At 41.1% G+C, this 17,649-nt stretch overlaps 1 protein-coding gene and 1 non-coding gene across 2 annotated transcripts in view; both read left to right on the top strand.

Annotated features, from left to right (window-relative positions):
• The first annotated feature begins 1,680 nt into the window (after nt 1-1,680).
• The window catches only part of LOC131256355 (ankyrin repeat-containing protein At5g02620-like), a 60,575-nt gene continuing 44,606 nt past the window's right edge, over nt 1,681-17,649 (top strand). The window contains exon 1 of the mRNA XM_058257298.1: nt 1,681-2,410. Coding sequence (XP_058113281.1) covers nt 1,799-2,410 — 612 coding nt within the window. The 5' untranslated portion in view covers nt 1,681-1,798. The remainder of the gene's footprint in view (nt 2,411-17,649) is intronic.
• Nucleotides 7,891-7,998, top strand: LOC131257087 (small nucleolar RNA R71). Its single transcript, XR_009177107.1, has one exon. It is a non-coding gene; the product is annotated as a small nucleolar RNA R71 (small nucleolar RNA).

Here is a 17,649-nt window from a genome sequence, read left to right as displayed (position 1 = left end):
TGGATCCGACCCGATCCAAACTGAACTGACGGCCTGGATCAGTGCGGTTCGAGTAGGGTCAAGCTAATCCGATCGTTCATCGGATCGAGTTCAGATGAATGCCAATTTGGACGGATCTGATCCGAAATCCTATCCAATCCGATCCGGTCATATAGTATGAAGTTAAAATAGAGTCATTGATTATTTGCATCTTTAACTGTTGAGAAATAAAGGGGTAAGGTTAAAATAGAGCCATTGGATGTTTGCATCATCAGTACTACTTTTTCTAATGGTATGGTCCACTTGAGCTTTGGATATGCATAAATTTTAGGTTCAACCCCTAAAATGATATGGAAAAATGAATGGACGGTGTAGATCGACCACATGCATTCACGGTGGGCCCAGGTGCATTCAAGTTCTATCACACCGCCAACTATACTGGTGTGTGTTAGGGCTGAAAGTTGGGCGGGTTCAACCTAATTGACCCGTGACCGACCCGACATTGGGTTGGGCTCGGGCAGGATGTACCGAGTTTGGTCTCAAGTTGGGCTATATAAACACCAACCCGGTAAAGGTTGGGTCGGGCTTGGGTTGAGGTCTCGGGTTGCCCGACCCAACCCGAACCCAATCAATATGTAAGTCACAAATTGTAATTGAGTGTGGATCATCTGTGTTGAAGGCATATGAAATTCCAGTGCCATCGAGTCTCATTAGTCCACCATTTCCAATGATTCAAGCTAACAAGATATGCCAAATTTCTCTCTCTCAAATGGATTGCGTATTAGTCCTAAATTTTGGCTTGTTTGTTTAGAAAAAATGAAGTTTTTTAACATAAATAACTACATATATAATTAATAAAATAAAAGGTACAAAAACTAAGAAGTGTATTGAAATATAATAGACTAATGTAATAATGAAAATATTAGCATGTATCCGCCCGACCGAGCCCGCTTGGGTTGAGCTTGGGTTGAGAATTTCCAACCTGAGGTTGGATTGCGTTGGGTTAGGGTTGAGGTATAAGAACCTTGGGTTGGGTTAGGGTTGAGCACCAACCCGACCCAACCTGCCCGACTTTCAACCCTAGTGTGTGTAGCTGAAAAAACTTCAAATTGATAGGGCTAGGGTTGAGCACCAACCCGACCCAGCCCTAGTGTGTAGCTGAAAAAACTTCAAATTGATAGCTTGTATCACACGCAAGATACTTTTGCGGAAGAGTGACTGGTTAAGTAGCCAACGAGACTACCTATTAAAGTGACGCCACTAGGTTATGTGGGACCCACCATAATGTATGTGTTGTATCCACACCGTCAATCAATTTGTAGAGATAATTTTAGGCCATGAGACAAAGAATGAGTTAGATTTAGATTTGGAGTGGACCCCACCATAGAAAACAATGGGAAGAGCGACTCATACCGTTGAAACCTTCCTAAGGTCCACTGTGATGTTTATCTGTGATCCAACATGTTCACAAGTTAAGACAAACATGAAAGAAGGGAAAACACAAATTTCAGTTTGATCCAAAGCTTTTGTGGGCCTTGGAAAATTTTAATGGTGGGCATCACTCTCTCCACTGTTTTCTATGGTGGGTCCATTTGAGCTTTGGATCTGACTCATTCTTTGGCAAGTTCTGGATGGATGGTGGGGATGTAACACATATATCATGATAGCCCCAGAGAACTTGGTGACGTCAAGACACTATTAACATCGGTGGTTTGTGGCTCAGCACGCACTCCGCTTCCTCAATCAGCAGCCCATATATATATGGTTAAGAAGGGAGAACGATACGCTCACACTTTATCCTTTTTTATGTTTAGTATGTATGTGGGTTAGGATCCACCTGTATCTGAGGGAAAAAGAGAGAATGGATGCTAGGCTTCACGAAGCAGCTCTAATGGGGCGTGTTGATTACTTGAATACATTGGTTGAAGAAAATGCGTACATTCTCGATGGAGCAGCTGATTTTGCCGAGACCCCTTTGCATATAGCAGCTCTATTTGGGCACATAGAGTTTGCAAAGGCAGTCCTAAGTAGAAAGCCAGAACTTGCCCGTGTACTAGACTCTGAACGATCCTCGCCTTTGCACTTGGCATCAGCGAAAGGGCATGTAGAGATGGTAAAAGAGCTCTTGCAGATCGACACTGATATGTGCCTTGTTCGTGATAAAGATGGAAGGACTCCTCTCCATGCAGCAGTACTCAAAGGCCGGGTGGAGGTGGTGAAGGAGCTAGTTGGTGCAAAGTGGATAGCAACTCGGGTGTTGACGGATCGCAGGGAGCCAATTTTACACCTATGTGTGAATCATGACCAATTCGAGATTGTGAGGACGCTGTTAGAGTATGCAAAGAATGGTGAAGATGATGAGTTTTTGAAAATGATGGATGATAATGACAACAGCATTCTCCATCTTGCGGTTGCTAAAAAGCATATCCCGGTATGGATGCCTCTTTCCCTCTTCTACTCTTTTTCATCTACTTCAACATCAACAACATTATTTTTCTCTCTCGCACATACACACACACGGAAAAGGTTCCATGCGGTCGAGCTCATGGGAACTTCCCATGAGGTCGAGCTGTATGGGCCCCACCATGATGCATGTCAACCATCAACACCGTGCATTTGATGGGTCCCCTTTAAATTATGGGATATCCCAAAAATCAGCATATACGGAACTTAGGTGGGCCATACCATTTAAATCATGTGAATACATGCCTAAAACATATAAAAGCACTTGGTGGGGTCCACCTGAAATTTGTATGCATTTGAAACTTGGTGTGATCCCTAATACAAGTAGGACACACATAATGGATGGTCTGGATTTGTGAACAACATCTCGGTCGGCCCAACAAATGATTATGAATATTTTAATGGAGGGTAACCCCTATTAACTTTTGCACGTGGTGTGGCCCAAAAAGTCACGGATTGACTTTTTTTTTAAGCCCCAGGCCCATCATGGAATGATGCATTTGACTAATGGGGTAGATGATTGAAACTTATCACGGTGGGGTCCACATAGCTTGAACTCATGGGAAGTATCCATGAGCTCGACTGCATAGAACCTTTTCCCAGAGAGAGAGAGAGAGAGAGAGAGAGAGAGAGAGATATTGACTATGGTAGACGTAACTTTTTATCCTGTTTCTGTTTATGAGAGATTGACCATGGTAGACGTAACTTTTTATCCTGTTTCTGTTTACGGAAGTCCAAGACTTACCTTCCCAACTTAGACGTGTATGGACGAGCATTTGAGGACCAAAATACCCCTACCTTCCTTTCGAAAGGGGATTGGCTGGTGTGTGAAGACGAGCGCGGATGCTCGTGGCCCCACCATGATGTATGTTTTGTATCCACACCTTTCATCCAATTGCAGAGATCATTTTAGGGCAATATCCAAAGAACGAGTTAAATCCAAATCTCCAAGGACCCCAGCACAGAAAACAGTGGGATAGTGACGCCCACCATTAAAAACTTCTAAAGGCCACAAAGTTTTAGATCAAGCTGATATTTGTATTTTCCCTTATTTCATGTCTTTTTAAACTTTTGAACAGGTTGGATTTCAAATAAACATTATGATGGGCCTTGGGATAGTTTCAACGGTGGGAATCACTCTCCCCACTGTTTTCTTTGGTGGGGTCCACTACAGATTTTTCTTTGCCTCATTCTTTGGTTCATACCCTAAAATGATATCTAAAAATGGATGGACGGTGTGGATATAACACATACATCATATTGGGGCCCACAGAACATGGTGACATCACTTCAGTAGTCGACTCGCTACTCAACCTGTAAGTATCTAATCCGCGTCTGGGGAACGGATTGGCTACTCCCCTGCCACCAGCCCCATGGCTAGTGGTCGGTGCTCTGTGGGCCCCACCATGACGTATTTGCTTCATCCATTCCATTCATTCATTTTTACAAATCATTTTAGGGCTTGATACAAAAAATGATAAGAATATAAATCTCAGGTCGACCACACTATACGAAAACAATAGTTATTGGATATCCACCATTAAAATACTCCTAAGCCCCACTGTACTATTTATTTGACATCCAATATGTTGATTAAGTCATACAGACCCAGATGAAGGGAAAAAACAAAGATTAGCTTGATCCAAAACTTTTACGCCCACAAAAAGTTTTTAATGGTCCAAATTCACTCAACACTGTTTCCTGTAATGTGGTCCACTTAAGATTGGGATATACCTCATTTTTTCCCTCTTGCAATAAAATGATCTAGAAAAATATATGGACGACATGGATGAAACACATATATCATGGTAGGGCCCACAGAGCACCGACACCAGCCATTGGCTGGTGGCAGGGGAGTAGCCAATCTGTATCCATGTCCGAGCATCAGCGCTCGTCTTCGCACACCAGCCAATCGGCTTCTGAAAGGAAGGCAGGGTATTTTGGTCCTCAAATGCTTGTCCGTTATGTCCAACGTCTAAGTTGGGAAGGTAAGTTTTGGACTCTTCAGAAAAGAAACTAGGTAAAAAGTTTCATCTATAGTGGTCAATATATATATATATATATATATATATATATATATATCTATATATATATATATATATATATATATATATATATATATATATATATATACCATCAACACCATGCATTTGATGGGTCCCCTTTAAATTATGCAATATCCCAAAAATCAACTGTATATGGAACTCATGTGGGCCATACCATCTAAAATCATGTGAAGATATTCCTAAAACATATAAAAGTACTTAGTGGGGCCCACTTGAAATTTGGATGCATCAGAAACTTGGTCTGACTGCTCATCCAAGTGAGACACACATAATGGATAGGCTGGATTTGTGAACCACATCTCGGTGAGCCCAACAAATGAATGCATTCAATGTCTCATCAAGGATCCTCTTCGATGGGGGCATATGAGATGTACTAGTAGATGGCCCTTGGGGATTAGTGTTTGCATTGGCCATGAGCCCATTCCTCCAACTAAAATTGGGATGATTCTGCCAATCTGGAGTGTACGTATTTGAATTCAAGGCACTAAAAGGGTGTTAGTAAGTGTTCATGGAATTCAATTGATCTTTCAACACCTCTTGAAAAGCAGAGATTGTATGACAATCCTTCATCACTCTCACAAATTTCAGAAGTCTTCTCAGCGGCCTTTATAGGTTAGAATACATCTACCTTTCTCAATTCCGTGGGCTCAACCTTCCTTGTGAGACCCACCAACCTTACATTAACATTGTCTTCCTCATTAAGCACATATATTCCCCCTCTCTCTTTAGGCATAGGCTTGCAATATCATTTCATAATGCCAGCCATGCTTATCACTTTAAGGTGGACAGATCAACACAAGTATTAATTCCAAACCTATTCCCATTTTCACTTCTTTTCTAGCTTTTCGATTTTATGTCAATGGCTTTTCACATTAATTTCATTCTTTCCCATCTTTTCACTGAATTTTTTCTTTGAAACACATACATGTATAGCCTTTTCGCCAATCTAACTATTTTCTAGCTGGTTCTTTTCTTCTTTTTCATTATTTTCAAGGTAGATAATGATCTCCAGACTTAATTCCTAGTACCTTTCAGTGATACTCATGCTAAAATTAGAAATTCAAGTATAGTTCATAGAAAACAAGCCAAGTGTGAATTGTGAATTAGATTTAATTAATGTTTAAACTTTTTATTAATTAATTCATTAGAACAACTTATCCAATAGTTCAAAAAATTTGTTCTAAATCTTGTCATAATACTCAAAACCTACTCAATTACACAGATTTTCACTTTCCAAAAGAGTTTTGAAATTGAAAAATTGAAAAAATTTAATAATTTTTTACTCAAACACTAGAAAAATATAAATTGGTCTACCTAATGTCAACCCCAACCTAAAATTTACATTATGCTCAATGTAAGAGATATGAGTAATCAAAACAACATGAGACAATAAAAAATAAAAGATGACTGAGTAAGAAGGTTAGTTCCTGAAAAAGGAGAATTGAAACGATTCAAAGTCTTCAACATTCTAGGGAATAGCACGAAACTAGAACAAAATCAAAACAAACTAACCTAGTCCTAAATCCTAAGAAAGCAGAAAATTTAATTCCAATTCTATTATCGCTTATGCCAAGGCAGCGGTTCTTCATCTGGCAAGTATCTCAACAAATTTCTCAGTACGCTTTTTAACAAGACCATCTAGAAGCCTACTTTGGAGAAAGTTTGGATATCCTAGATTGTGATAGTCTAGAGAAATTTGTGCACCTCATCAAGAATTTTCTTCTTATGATCATGAGGTATATCAAGAAATTATGATTCACCTATGGCAGTAGAATTTTCAATATTACTATACCAAGGTGAATAAAAGACTACAAATAATTGAATAGCAGAAAAGTTTTTAATCAATGTAGTCTCCATGACATCTGAAGTAGCAGACTTCGGTTCAGCATGTTCCTCATCCACCTATAATGGTAAGAATTCAGTATTAGTGGAAGGAGCATTTTTAACACAATGATTGTCCCGGTTATTATTAGGCACCGAGACACAATCTCATAAGGCATTCACTATTTCTCTTATCATAGAATCGTCTGAATCTACAAAGTGTGCCATGTAGACTTCTAGAGTTTCAGCAGTTTCAGTTGGAAGAGGTTCATCATCTTCAAATGCTTTAATCAAATTTGCCTCATGAGTCTTATCCTCATGCTCCTGTGGTTTTTGCAAATTAAATACGTTCAATTTGATAGTTATATTCCCAAAAGATATTTTCATGATCCCGTTCCGGTAATTAATTACGGCATTGGCAGTAGCCAAGAATGGTCACCTAATATGACAGGAATGTGAGTCTTTGCATTTATAACCTGGTGTGTATCCAGGACGATGAAGTCTACAGGGTAGTAGAACATATCGACTTGGATCAACACATCTTCTACCACACTTCTCAGTATCCTAGGTAAATGACCAGTTAATTGTAACGTTGTCCGAGTGGGTTTTAATTCAACAAGACCTAATTGCTCATATACCAAGTAAGGTATCAGATTGACACTTGTCCTAAGATCCAAAAGTGCTTTATCAACATGGATGTTTCTTCACCACGATCTTTTGGGTCTTTGGACTCCTTGGGTTTCTCAACCTTCTTAGGAATTTCCTTGTCAATTTCTTTTCCACTTCTTAAAGTGGTGATGGATTTAACAAGTTCCACATGTAGAGTTGAAGGATTGTGGTTACTTATCTCAAATTGTCCCTTAAGGTTGGGTTAAGGTTGGGATGGAAAGGTCCCTTTTTTTTCCTAACGTTTAGTCGTGCCTCAATTCTTGCAGCCGATGTTCTAAGTTAATTCATAGCCCGCAGTTGCCCTTATAAGAATGCATTCAATATATCATCAAGAGTTCTTATGGACGTGGATCCACTAGGTAGCCCTTGAGGATTTGGTTGCATTCATAGCTAGTTCATTCCTCTAACTGAAATTTGGATGCCGCCAATCTAGAGTGTATGTGTTAGAATTCGATGCACTAAAGGGGTGTTGGTAAGCGTTTGTAGCACTTGTTTAAGCACGCAACACCTCTTGAAATGCAAGGTTGTAGGATAATCTTTAGTTAGGTGTACATCCCTGTCACAAATACCATAAATGACTTTAACAACTGCTTTAGGTTGATCCCTTCCTTGATTCTAAGGCCTTAATTTTCCTTGTGAGATCCGCCAATCTTACACTAACATTGACCTCATAATTAAGCATGTGTATTCTCCTCTCTCCTAGCACTACTTTGGAATTACTAGCTTGGTTGGATGTATCCCATGACTGAGCATTTTCAGCTAGCATGTCAAAGTAATCTCAGGTGTCTTCCAGTTCCTTGTCATAAATTCATTATTGCACATCATTTCTACGAATTGGCACATACTTACTGTTAGTCTTTCATAGAAAAAGTTAATTGTTCACCAAATTTCGTAGCCATGGTGTGGGCAAGTGTGAAGTAATTCCTTGAACCGTTCCCAATACTCAAAAAAATGTTTCATCTCATTTTTGGGAGAAGTTCATTATGTCTCGTCTGAGAGTATTAGTTTTACTAAGGATCCAGAAATTAACTTGTAGTAATTTCAATCATCAAATTGCTACTCTAATATAACTTAACTGGAATCGAAGTCCTAATATATCTAGTTGAAAGATAGAATGGTTAAACCATTCACAAATATCAAGATGAATATGATCTTAATTAACCGGTTCTTCCATTAAGCACTCGAATATCAATCACAGGGAATCAAGAGCATCCAAAGTACCCGTGGGTATCATTGGATCAATTAATTGTATAAAATGATTACTTCTCTACATCAAGGCTAAACAATTGTTAAATCAAGCATTCGTTATACCTGGAGTACACAATAAATCCATAAATAAACAACTTAAAGACTTTTAAAGTAAATTCAAACCAAACCAATCTTCTATCATCATTTAAAGTAATAGCATTAAATTCAACAAACTAAAAACTAAAATTAACTACAAGCTTCATCCATTAGCCTTAGCTAAGAGATTAGCTAACCAAATATATGATTAAGCTAAAAAGTCTTTGAAGAAAACATAGAAACTAACTAGAAGAAGAAGATTGGGGAAGAAAGAAGGACTCCTTGAAGCTCTCCAACACCTTACTCTACTCCTCCTACCCTAATTCATGCTTAGAAGCTCCTAAAAGACCCATATTTATAAGCTTCGGTCAGACTGACTTTGAAATTGCCTCAAATTTACATAGCGTAGTTATGCTTCGGTCGGACTGATTGATTTCTATCACACTGAACTTGAACTTCGGTTGGACTAAATTATCCTTCGGTTAGACCGAATTAACTCCTTTTCACACATGAACTCTCTGTCTACCTTCTGTCGCACCGAGCCTTCGTTCGGTCAGACCAAATTAATATTTGGTTAAACCGAATTAACTCTAAATTTCATCATTCCTCGTTGGACTATTTTGCACACTTTGGTCACACCGAACATCGCTTCAGTCAAACCAAAAGTCGAGCCGAACAGTCTGTTTCTTCTATTTCTTTTACGATTTTTCCAGTCTTTTTCTTCCTCCTTTGCTTTTGGTTTTCTTGGATCTTTAGCATGTAAATTCTTCAATATTATTCTTCAAAGATCCATCATTACCTTAGTAATTCTTGAGCACCAATTTCCACACTTTTAGCACTCTTTTCACATTAAGCTCTTGAAATCACCTCACAAGACAAACATGCATAAATATAACAATTAAGTGCTATCATGTTCATAAAACCAATGAATAAATAGGTGGAAATATGCAATATTTGACACTCAACAATAAAATTTGTTAGCAACCAATTTTAGGAGTTATTTTTTTACCATGTACTTTCAGGATTTCATTTTCTTGGCCTGAAATTGCAAGAATTCTTTTTCTTAGTTTCTTCACTTGTTTTCAAGTATCGTTCAACTTCCTCTTGATCTCTTTTGGTCCACATGCTCGAATATACTTGTTAATCATCCCTTGAGCTCTTAAATCTTCAATCACTCCACTTTGAATCGCCTTTGGGCTTTAAATCATCACTTTAAACATTAATTTTTCATAGACTCTGAAATCTTCTTGCAAGTTAAAAATCAATCTAATCAGGCCAAATTAACATGAATTAATTGCATGGAAAACTGATGTGAAAAATGGGATATATATGAAATATTTAAGTATTATCACACGCTCAATGGGATACCTGTGTTAACACCTATTCGAAAATAAAACAATATGGTTAGAAGGATTAATATGCACAATGAAGTTATAGTAGAGTTAAAATTTTAACATGTATTGTAGGATATGCCCATTCAGACTAAACCAGTGCCTGTTTAGGCATCACTTTTAGTACAAGTTCATTGAGAGGCTAGTTCTTCATCCAATAATATTATTGTTCACTTATACCCTAAGTGCAGGGTTGTGAAGTAATAATAATCTCAGTGAGACCGAGGTCGAACCCACGGGGATTGAATATATTGTGATTTTCTGAACTATTTAAGAATTAGACTAGAAACTAAACCAAATATAAGAATTGAAAAGAGATTGTTGTGGATTGAAATTATCAATATAAAGGAAACATTAGAGAGCCAAGGATCCACTTGCAGTGTCACGCCCCAAACTCGGAAACCCGTCTCATAGAATTTCCGATCGCCAAATCTAGCACCGACAACCACCACGGTACCCCATTCTCGGCTCCCAACGTCCATACGCCAAATTCCGATCCTGGGATCCTACAAGGAGAATTTTTCAACATACATTGATCTTGTAAGAAGCATAACCACAAGTTTACCAAAATCACAAAGGCAACATCATCATCACAAATCCACTAATATAAACAGTTGAATAAAGTGCTAAAAGAGAAATACATATATTGAAAATCAAAGCTCTAAAAGACAGCTGCATACTCAAAGCTCAACGCTGCTGGGACCTAACGCCACCTGCACACATCTATCGTGCATAAGCTTATAAAAAGCTTAGAGGGTTGTGAAAGTGTGTACTCAAGGTAAGTGTCAAGTATGCAATATCAGAGCAATGCGAAAACACGCCGGTAAGTCTATAAATATCATCAGCCTTATCTAAGCTATGCGATGCGAAAACATAATAAGCCAATATCATATACTGAGGAAGCAATGTGGATCAGCTATGCAATGTGGAGACATAGTAAGCCAAATATCATATACTGAGGATGTAATGCAGTATGCAAATCCTGACGAGTCCATGAATACTGTCAGCCGTATCTAGGCCATGCATCAAACCTGCGTGTATAGTGTGATCATGAAGGGGCAACTTCGTCTCACAAGAAGTCCCATAAATAATTCACCCAATGGAATATGCTTAAATCAATCATCCCTCACAACATGCATACGAATGGTGGGGGTCCACAGAAAGATGACGGATCTAGTCCAAATATCAAGATAAGCTCTAAACAATGGATACATCAAACCTAATACTGCATATCCTTCCGTCTATGGCAAAGGGTGATATAGACTGCTTTGCCGAAGCTCACTAATTTAAAAAGCTTCACGACAGTTAAGGAATGAATCCAACTTATAGCCACCACAACATTGAACGATGCTTCTGATGTCGAACAAAGTTCTGCCTTCATTGTGTGCACAGTAGCCCGCTAGCACAGTAGCATGCCAACCACTAGTAGCTTGCCCAGGCCCTTAGGCTCCGCCGATATCAGTGTTTGCCCATGTGTGCAAAGTGACAGAGTGTCACAATATCCCCCACCGAGGGCAGAGTCGAGTCTAAGTACAATAAGTGGGCTTCCTTACCCTATCTATCGCGCAATAAACTGGACTTCCTTATGGGGCCCAATATATATACAAGGTGGGCTCTAAGGTGTGGGTAATTCTACAAGGCATGGTGTCACGCCCCAAACTCAAAAATTAGATTCACAGGAATCCCGATCATCGAATCCAGTGCCGACAGCCTTCGTAGTACCTCATTCTCGGCTCCTAGCGTCCAGACGCTAGATTCCGATCCTGGGATCCTACAAGGAGGATTTTTTTTTATACATTTAACTCGAAATAAGCATAACCACAAGATTACCCAATTCACAAAGGCAACATCATCATCATATATCCACTAATATAATCATTTGAGTACAATGCTGAAAGAGAAACACATAAATCGAAAATCAAGCTCCAGAAGACCGTTGCACGCTCCAAGCTCAACACTACTGTAACCTAACATCACCTGCACACATCTATCGTGCATAAGCTTATAGAAAGCTTAGAGGGTGGTGTAAGTATGTGGACAAGGTAAGTACCAAGTATTCAACGCAATGTCATAATCATACAATGTCAAAATAGGCGCAAGGTCATAAATCATACATTATCAGAGTAAGCGAAAATATCGACAAGTCCATGAGTCAAACAATATCAAAATACGCAATATAGATCAACATACAAATGATGAGTTATAAAGAGTCAAATATCAGATGCCGTATCTAAACCATATAAATGCAAAAACACAGGTAACTCAAAATGCCATATCGAATGCAATGCAATATGCGTGCGAATGGAATGACCATGCTGGAGTGTGAAGTCAGGATGATAGTACATAGTATCGCAAGCTATGGGGTCCATCTCAAGGGACTTCTATCCAAACCAGTCCCATACTTAAATTTGGATAGACAGACTCAATGTGGTAAACTCCCGATCTCAGGTTAGTCGCACGCCCCAACCGAAATCCTGGCCTTTGGTAAGGTACACATAACAAATAGTTGCGTACCACCAGCCCAAGTGGATAGTGAATGAATGAGTATGCAACTCCTGCTCAATAAGTCAACAAATCAGTACTGTTCATCTCTAGGATCATCACCAGGGTTTAGTACACTCTAAATGGTATTGCCGCTCTCCCAGCGGCACAGTACAAGTGAGCGTAAGAAACCTCACTATCTGCCTAGCCAATAGTCTGCCAATACCTATCCGGCACGTCGATAGCGGACCCATTCACGAGCTGGTCAAACTCAGCCTAGCAATGCGTCTTACGCTCAAGCGGGTAAGGCCACACCCCTTCCCAACTGACAACGACACAGTGGGAAACGCAGCCTCCTAGTATTCGACACTCGGGTGTTCATGTATCCACTCGGTCTCGACATTGGGTCGTCCTCTGGTACCAAGAGGGTTTAAGAATTTTCACCCAGGGCCATCTATGGTAGCCCGATGTTAGAATAAATTTTCGGTGTCCCGTCTGGCCATTCACGATATGCCTGTGGAGGCTACGGCCCTCATGTAGCTAGAGTGTATAGTAATCATAATCTGAGATGCATGAGTCATACAATCCAGTCATGCATCAATCCTGCACATATCGTGCGCTCATGTGAGATAACCTCCACCTATTAGGGAGTCTCATAACAACATGCTTAATGACATATGCAATGATCAACTACATCTCATAACAAACATGTAGATGATGCGTATGGGCATGTATCATGATGCTATGCTGTCACATACTCATAATCGGTATCAACAACCGACATCGACAATTGACCTCGACAATGTGGATATTTAACCAACATTACCCCCAAGGAATGGCCCTCATAGATCCTAACATATAGTGGACCTGACCTCACACAAGGTCCAAATATACAACACCATGGGCCTCACTCAAGAGTTTAATATACGTCACAATGGGCCTCTCACATGGGCCTAACATACATCACAATGGGCTCCATCGCCTAGCCCTCAAATGCATCACAATGGGCCTCATCACATAGGCCTCATATACATCACATTAGGCCTTAAACACGGGTAGAATACACATCATAACAGGCCTTAATTACGAGCCGCTTATACATCACATTGGGCCTCAAATATGGGCAGAATATACATCACAATCGGAATCCACAATCGATCACGATGATTGGCCTCGATTGATAATTGGCCAATCAACCACAACAATCATAATCGACAATCGGCCACAATAATCGGCCTCGATTAATAATCGGTCAATCGGCCACGATAATTATAATTGGTAATTGGCTACAATAATCGACCTTGATCGAAAATCGGTCAATCAGCCACGACAATCATAGTCGGTAATTGGCCACGATAATCTGCCTCGATCGATAATCGGTCAATCGGCCACGACAATCATAACGGCAATCGGCCACGATAATTGGCCTCGATCGATAATCGGTTAATTGGCGATGACAATCATAATCAGTAATCAGCCATAATAATCGACCTCGATCGATAATTGGTCAATCGACCATAATAATCATAATCGGTAATCAACCACGATTATCGACCTCGATCAATAATTAGTCAATCGGCCACGACAATCATAATCGGCAATCGGCCACGATAATCAGCCTCGATCGATAATTGGTCAATCAGTCATGACAATCATAATCGGTAATTAGCCACGATAATCACCCTTGATCGATAATTTGTCAATCGACCATAACAATCATAATCGGTAATCGGCCACAATAGTTGGCCAATCGGACACGACAAACATAATCGACAATCGGCCTCGATCGATAATCGATTAATCTACCACAACAATTAGGATCGATCGATAATTAGAATCGACAATTCGGTCACGACAATTGGATCGATCGATAATCAGAATCGGCAAATCGGTCATGACAATCGGAATTGGCAATCGGCCATGATAATCGGTACCGATAATCAACATCGATAATCAGCACCGACGATCAGCATCGATAATCGTCACCAACAACCAGCATATACAAACAAGGCGGGGTCTATAGATGGACAACCAATCAACCATAATGTAAAGGTCGGCTCTCGACCGTGGTTATATCAAATCTGATAGCACGGAGACATCCGTTTATGTCGAATGGGGCCCACTTATTTGGGTTAACCCACGAAGAGGGTTGCCTAATAAGGCTAAGGGAAGGTCACAATGAGGACGTCTAACCGTCATTGCCCATCAATGTGGACATCTAACCAACATTGCTCCCAAGGAGTGACCTACATAGGGCCAAACATAAGGTGGGCCCATGGCCTCACATACAATCATGATGGGTCCTCATTTACGTCACATCGACCTCATCATATGAGCCATCTTGTATATCAAATCGGGGTCACACCAATGGGCCTCATATATATCAAGGTGGGCCTCAACGGACGGGCCACAAGTACATCAAGATGGGCCTCAATAATGGGCCTTATATATATCAAATCGGGGTCACACCAATGGGCCTAGCATATATCACAATGGGCTGCTTAATGGACCACACCAATGGGCCTAGCATATACCACAATGGGCCGCTCAATGGGCCGCACCAATGCACAATAGGTGGACCCTGCACATGCAGCAAATGGGCCCCACCAGATGGTCAACGTGGATATAGAATGCTTTCATCAGGTGGGTCACACATCCCACAGATAGTGTGGATAAGGCATACATCATGGTGGTCCCCCGTCCTTAGACGGCGTGGATGAAATCATATATCAAGGCAGACCACACGTCCATCGAATGGACAGATAGTACGAATACAACACATCATGGGCCTAATACATATCACAATGGGCCTTGCCCATAAGCCTAAGATTCAAGCAAGTGGGCCCATCATATGAACCTTAAATATGAGGCAGGTGGGCCCCGCTCATGGGCCAAAAGTACATCATGATGGCCTCATGGATGGGCCGCACCAATGGGCCTCAAATGGGCTTGGTCCTTATCAAAAATCATTTCAATAGTTGTAGGTGTAACATGTGTATCACTGTACACTATCATTCCATGGGGCACATGGCCACAAATGATGGTCAGCACTGCCAAACATTACCCAGGTAATTTAGCACCATCCAAACATTTCCTATGTAAATCAGCACTGTCCAAACATCATTCAGCTCATCAGCACCGTCCAAATATTGTCCAGCACTGTCCAAACATTTGGACAGTGTGGATGAAACAAATACATCACAGTGTGGCCATATGGCAAAATAGGTGGACGACTTAGAGATAACATACAACAAATGGGACCCACAGAACTTACTGATGTGGCACAGCACCTACATAGCTGGAGTGAGGTACACTAATCAATCTGCACACAGTAGGTGGGTCCCACGTCCCTGGACAGTTGGACGGAGTGGATATAGAATAAATAACATATATATCAGATGGCTCCACACGTGTGGGGCCCACAAGAAATGAATGGACGGTGGGATATAACATATTCCTCATGATTAGACCCACTGTACTTGGGATGTCAACACAACAACTATATTAGCTGGTGTTTACGTACACCAACCAATCCTTTTCACACGTGGGTCCCATGTGGGGCCCACTATAACATTTATGTTCCATTCAATCCACTCATAAGGTCACAAGGACCTAATTAAAGAGGAAAAACAAATTTCATATCAATCCAAAACTTCTGTGACCTAAAACAATGTTCAATGGTAAACATTCAATCCACTACAACTTTTGGTGGTGTAGATCACCTGAGCCCCATGTATGGCTGATTTTTGGGGAATCCTAGTTCCCAAAAGGGACCCATCAAATGTCACACCCCGAACTTGGAAACCGGGCCCGTAGAACCCCATTTTCGGATCCCGGCACCCATTCACCAGGTTCCGATCCTGGGATACTACAAGGAGGATTTCAAATCATCAATCTGATTCATAATGAGCATAACAAAAGCATAACTCACAACTAATAACCACAAGAACACCACCACAAAATCCACTATGATCAAAAACTTTTGAGTACAATGCGATAGAAAGGGAAAATACAATGTAATAAAAGAAACAAAACTCCAGAAGCTCGGCTGCACGCTCCAACTACAGCGAGACTATGGCTGCGACTGCGTCCTGGCGTCACCTGCACGCATCAATCGTGCATAAGCTTATGGAAAGCTTAGAGGGTGGTGTAAGTGTGTGCGCAATGTAAATGTGCTCAAAATGCAATACAAGGTCAGAGTGATGCGGAATCATGGTGATGAGCACATGAATGCAATCAGCCGTACCAAGGCTATGCGGTGCAAGATATGAATGCTATCGGTCATAACACGGCCATGCGATGCAAGATGCAACTCAAGCATGCCAATCCTCAATATGTATCAGTACAGTTCTCATTCTGGATAATCACCGGGGTTCAATACACTCCAATGGCACTGTCGCTCTCCTAGCTGCACAGTCCAAGTGAGCGTAAGAAACCTCACTATCCGCCTGACCAATAGTCTGCCAATACCTATCCGGCACGTCGATAGCGGACCCATTCGCGAGCTGGTCAAACTCAGCCTAGTATTGCCCCCTACCCTCGGGCGAGTAAGGCCACACTCCTTTCCAACCGACCACGACACAGTGGGAGACGCGGCCTCCTGGTATTCGGCCCTCATGCGCTCGTATATCCACTCAGTCTCGACGTTGGAGTCATCCTCTGGTACCATCGGGTTTAGGAATTTTCACCCAGGGACATCTATGGCGCCCGTATGCTAGAACCAAATATTTCCGGTATCCAATCCTGCCATCCACGATGTGCCTGTGGGGGCTATGGCCCTGATGTCGCTAGGGCATACAGTAACTACAATCTCACAAATGCAAGTGCATGAATCACACTATCAGTCATGCAACAGCCCTGTATATACCATGCACTTATATGAGGCGACTCCGCCTATCAGGGAGCCCATAAACAGTCTATCCAAAGGTATATGCTATGATCGGTCACTCCTCACATCAGGCATACATATGGTGCGAATGATCATGAATCATGGATCTATACTAAACATGAATAAAGAGATGGGCTCTGGATATAATGGAGATGGCCCTAGGCGGCCTTCTTACCATAATTTTGGGCCTATCAGTGGGCCTTAGGGAGAGTTATAATGCGGACATTTAACCAACATTATCCATTCAATGTGGACATCAAACCGACATTGCTCCCAAGGGATGGTCTTCCATGAAGTACACATTGTAATGGGCCTTTTATACATCTAATTGGGCCTTGACCCAAGGACCCAAATACATCAAATGGGCTACATAACATGAGCCCCATATCTATATCAAGGTGGGCCTCAATGGGCCTCATAATATGCGCCTAATACAAATCAAGGTGGGCCTCAACAAGGACCACTAATGCATGAAGATGGGCCTCCATAATGGGCCTTAAATTATCTCCAAAACAGTTGGGCTGTTGGATGAAACACATACATTATGATGGAGCCCACACTAATAGAGGGTGCGGTTTACAAAACTTACCTAAGTGGGGCCCACCAA

This window comes from Magnolia sinica, chromosome 9, assembly GCF_029962835.1.
Source record: "Magnolia sinica isolate HGM2019 chromosome 9, MsV1, whole genome shotgun sequence".
NCBI classification, from domain to species: domain Eukaryota; kingdom Viridiplantae; phylum Streptophyta; class Magnoliopsida; order Magnoliales; family Magnoliaceae; genus Magnolia; species Magnolia sinica.
Note: the sequence above shows the minus strand (reverse complement) of the source record. Positions and strands in the feature narration are given on the sequence as shown.